The 4900-nt window shown below is 52.3% G+C and overlaps 1 protein-coding gene across 4 annotated transcripts in view; it reads right to left on the bottom strand.

Annotated features, from left to right (window-relative positions):
* Itpr3 (inositol 1,4,5-trisphosphate receptor type 3) overlaps positions 1–4827 on the bottom strand; it is a 62809-nt gene extending 57982 nt beyond the window's left edge. For 2 of the 4 annotated variants that reach the window (XR_007348400.1, XR_007348401.1), the window contains exon 1: positions 4670–4827. Coding sequence is in view for 2 of the 4 variants with exons in the window: in XM_048805118.1 (XP_048661075.1) it covers positions 4670–4806 (137 nt within the window). In the remaining 2 variants the exon portion in view is untranslated. The remainder of the gene's footprint in view (positions 1–4669) is intronic. The other 2 variants (XM_048805118.1, XM_048805119.1) reach the window with 1 other exon arrangement.
* Positions 4828–4900: the final 73 nt, after the last annotated feature.

The raw sequence follows: 4900 nt of genomic DNA, 5'->3' as shown, positions 1-4900 counted from the left end.
CCCCGACCACCAAAGAAACACGCAGCTTGGGAGCCTGTGAGGCAAAAGATGTGCCTCCTCCTTGATCTCCATCCTGAGATGTTACCCTCAGAGGATAACTGAACAGTGTCTAGACACATGTGCACCAGGATGTTCAGGGCGAATTGTCTACAACAACGCAAACCTACTCTGAATGTGAGAGTTGCTTAAATCAATTAAGGAACGCCATATCGTGGATGCTACGCAGCCATACAATGGTGAGTTGGCATGGGAAGAGACAGATTGCCGTATCCAAAAAAAGCCAGGATACGAAGCCGTATGTGCAGCTTGATATGTTTGCAAATGTTTATTTGGGTATATAAAAGACTAGAAGATCTATATAGGATATTAATTACTGTAAGTCACAGTGGTATTCTAGGTAATTTTTTTTATTTGAGCTTTTCAAGTTTTCTCCATGAAACATGAATTATTTTTTTAATCAGAAAATAAATACATATTTTCATAAAACGAGTTGCATGGATCAGGCTAGCCAAGGCCAAGCCCCTGCCTCGAGCTATAGAACAGAAGTCTAACATCTTGTTCCAGTGAAATCACAATTAAATGAAAGCCAAGGCAGGTCTGAAATCTGCCTGGGGAATGCGGTCACTTGGGAGGGGCAGTCCCTCCTCGTGGAATTAGATGTGTCTCAGAGACTTTAGGCTCAAAGACCCTTGTGAATCCTCTAACTCTCCCCACTGCACTGAATGCAACAATCTGGCACTCAGGTTGATTACTACTGATTCCCCAGGGCCTAAAACAATGTCTGGCAATAGTAGGTGCTCCATAACTGATCACTGAATAGCTTAATGAAGTCTGATGAGGACAGAAGTGGCTCTCTGGACTCAAAGGGCAGGAGACCCAGCAGGCTGGCTTCGTCATAGCCTGTCAGTCTGGGAAGACTTTCCATTCAGGGATCCAAGACCTGGGTACACATTAAAATCACCTGGGGAATTTTTAAAGAATCCAACACCCAGATCCTACCCCTACAGATGCTGATACAGCTGATATGGCATGGGACTTGGAAGCTAAAATTTTCTGAAAGATCCCCAGCAGTTTCTCAGGTACAGCCGGAGCACCTTAGAGGATATACAGGATGACAGAAACATACTCTGAGGAGGCAGGGCCTTGTCAAAAACATCCAGCAAGTTAGTGATAGAACTGAAATAGACCCCCTTGCTGAGAGCCAAGCCCTGGGGCCCCCTATGTGAGTATCCTAACCCTGGGGACCCTGGGGCTTCTCCACATTTACTCCCACATTTCTTGGGTCCTGATCTCCAGCACCCACCTTCGTAGGAAGCAGGTCAGGATGGAAAAGGGACAGGGAACCCCATGGGAGGAGGCAGGGACCCTTCTGACCCTACGCATTAGTCGCCCAGTCTAGGTGATCCAGGTCCAGAGGCCCTGAGAATGCCCCAGTGGTGCTCCAGGCCAGCCCTGGGTGGGCAGAAGCTCCTTGATAAGTGCTGGGCACTTACCTTCAAGACCAAGTTCACCTGCACTCCCCCAGCTCACTCCTTGAGGGTCTGGGGCTACCCCTCTAGCCACTCAACAGAGATCTTCAGGGGACTGGACATGAGATACTGAAGGGTCCACTCTATATTCCTATGACCAGTTCTCCTTAGCTGCTGGCCTGGAGCCACATCAAATCCTCCACCACTTGCTGGACCTGATTAGCTGTTCCAGCCCTGCCTCCACTGCCTCCACCTAGGTGAGGGACGAGGCAGAGCCCTGACCACACGTTCCTGCCAAGAACAGGTGTGGGCCTGCTTTCCCTGCCGGCCAGCAGTATCAGCCCACTGCAGGATCCACTCCCCAGACCCCTCCCATCCTCCCTCCAGAGTTAATGTACAATCTTCACGGAGCTCAAATTATCCAGGAGAATGTAACTGGTCACCTTCACTTTGCCCTGAAGAGTTCTGGTGGGAATCTGAAGGCTGCCTCAGCCTCCCTACCCCACCGAAGGTCACCAATTGACCCAGCCCTCTACCCACTACGGTCACCCTTGTCCTCAACAAATCCATCTCACCCAACTCTTATGCAGTCTCCCAGACAGCAGGCACTGGGCACTGCACCAGCCCAAGACCTCAGTCATATCAGTCAAGACCCCATGAATAGCCCCAGAAAAGGCAGCAGGGGCCAGAGTTAGGAATGGAGGCAGAAAGATTGTGGAGAGAACGGAGCAAAGAATCATCTACAGCATGCTCCTCACACTTTGGCCTACCAGTCCCCTGGGAATCTTATTAAAATGCAGGCTTTGATTCAGTAGGACTGAGCGCAGGGTCTGAGATTCAGTATTTCCCCCAAGTTTCTCAGTGATGGTAAAACTGCAAGGTATCCATGATTTACACCACTTACAAACCATTCCCTCATTGACTCTAAGTTTGAAAAAGGTGGGAAGCATAGCTTCCTATTCACCACCAAGTCTCTGGCACCCAGTACTCTGCCTGTCCCATAACAGGTGCCAAATGGATGGTGTAATTAATAAGTTAATTCTGGCAAAGTGCCCATCATTAGATGAGCCTACAGGGAACCCTCAGACAAAATCTGAATAACACCAGAGAGCAGTTTGTACAGAACAGTTTGAAAACATAGAGGAAAAAGGGTTAATTCTTCCCTGGAATGGGTGAGGAAGCTGATCTTTCAAGAGGCCACTTTGCAGTAGGTCTTAGAGGGTGGGACAGACTTACTCAGGTGGAAACTAGCAGCTGAATGGCATGGCAGAGCATCACAGGAGCAAAGGTAAAGAGAAGAGTACAGGGACAGGTTCCAGGAACTTCACCTGGACTCTCAGGTATATGCAGAGGGAGAAGAGGAAAAACCCAGAGTAAGTTGGGGCCTGCACGTTCTGGTGATAGAGGGCCAGGCTGGTAGAGTGGATGTCCATCAATGCTGGAGGTGTTTGCAGAGGGAGGGGTCCTGGGGTAGAAGGGCTCTCAGGTCACAGTACCTGCCTTGGGATAGAGGCGGACTGGAAAAAGCTGTTCCTGGTGCATGAAGGGTCACGGTAGGAGGAAGTTAAATCAGGAGGTAACAGAGGGTAACAGAGATAACAGAGGGAACCCCATATTAGAGGAAAATAAGATGTTTTCTTGGTCTCTGTTAAGTCTCATGGGTATTGGGCTCAGTGGTGCACATGTAATCCCTCAGGAGGCTGAGGCAAGAGGATTGTGAGTTCAAGCCCAACCTTGAACAACTTGGTGAGACCCTGTCTCAAAATAAAAAGAGTTGGGGAATGTAGCTCAATGGTAGAGCTCCTACCCAGCATGCATGAGCCTGTGGATTCATGTACTGTTCATGCAGGCCCCAGTACTGCAAAATACATAAGGGGAGGGTATCCTCAAGAAACTTAAAAAACACCCACTGTGTGGTCCGCCCTGAGTCAGGCACTAAGCAACAGAAGAGACAGTGAATTCCCAAAAGTCTCCAGAGGTCCCCAGAGTCCTTCAGATGCTAGGAGGGGGGAGTCTTCCACCTCTGGCGACCACTCTCCCCCTCACCTCCCATGCACTGTCCTTCCCTCAGCATTCTCTGAGGTGTCGACTCTGTACCTAATATGTGTAGGCCCTGGCCTAGGGGCAGCCAGGGCCTGGTCATGCTCTTTGGGGGAGGCCTGCACAAATGCTGGCCCAGATGTGGCTCCACCCCTATTCTCCATGGAATTGAACAGGAGGAATCCAACTGAGTGGGAAGTGGGTAGATCACACCTGACCCAGGAGGGGACTAGGAGAGCCTGGGTAATGCAGAGATAAAGGAGCAGGATGTGCTGGAATTCTCAGTCGGAATTCACTGCGGGCAGAGCAGGCCCTGGAGGATTCCCTTTCCAGCAGCTAAAGCTAAACTCCCAACAACCCTGGAAAATACCAAGGGAGCTAGGTGCATCCCACCTCCCAACACCAGGTTGACCCAACCCCGTCCAGAGCCAGCCCTGGACTGAGGGTGCCAGCACTGACTTCAAAGCCCCCAAAGAGGAGGCACCTCCTGGGAGGCTGGCTGGTGTCCAGCAGAGTGGGGTCAGCAGAGTAGAATGGGTTGACTGTAAAGGATAGGTGGGTGTGGCTGGTAGGATGAGAGAATTGAACACAGGTCCCCAGACTGCAAATGGGACAAAGAAGCAGGCCCTGCCCTGGAGCCTGGCAGGAGAGGGGGACAAACTGCTCTACCCCACCCAAGGCTACAGTGGACCAACTGCTCTAAAGATAAACCCATTCTCTCTGCCTAATTCTGCCCCTGCATCATCCCTGCTACAGGTCTCCAGGGGCAAGAATTGATTCCCTGTTTATCCGGGACCCTAGGGGGTGGCGACCAGAATTAATTAATGTTTGTAAAGCGCTCTAGAGAACCTGGGATCAGGGACCCAGGGGCGCCAGATGAGCCGAACAGGAAATTGACGAGTAGAGGCGGGGAGAAGGTGGGCAGCCGGCCAGAACCTGGGTCGCCTGGAAGGGGAGGGCTGAGAACGGTCCTACTGAAAGAGGCGGGACGGGAGAGCGCGGGGAGGAGAAGGTGCGACCCCTCAAAGGCGCCACTGGATGGGTAGCTAGAGGATTCCGGTTTCCAGGGGGAGCCTGCGCACCCCCCACAGCTGGGCCCCACCCCCGAGCCGAGCACTCCAGGCCCGATGCCTTCCCCACCTCCCGTCCCAGCCACCCACCTGCTCGCCAGCGGGTCCACCTGAGAGCAAACCTTGGCCCCTCGGAAGAAAGGCGTGAGCCCGCGGGTGGAAGCTCCGCCGACCGGCCGCCTCCTGCCAACTCCCGCCGGGCGCCCGACTCCTACCTGAACAAACATTTCACTTCCTTTCTGTAAAAGGAGGCGAGCCCTTCCCTCGCTCCTTAAGGCTGGAGGAGTCCAGGTCCTCTGTTGAGAGGTAGCGGGCCGCGGC

The sequence above is a fragment of the Marmota marmota genome, unplaced genomic scaffold (genome assembly GCF_001458135.2).
Source record: "Marmota marmota marmota unplaced genomic scaffold, marMar, whole genome shotgun sequence".
Classification (NCBI taxonomy): domain Eukaryota; kingdom Metazoa; phylum Chordata; class Mammalia; order Rodentia; family Sciuridae; genus Marmota; species Marmota marmota.
The sequence above is the reverse complement of the archived record's forward strand: the minus strand, read 5'-3'. Positions and strand labels throughout refer to the sequence as shown.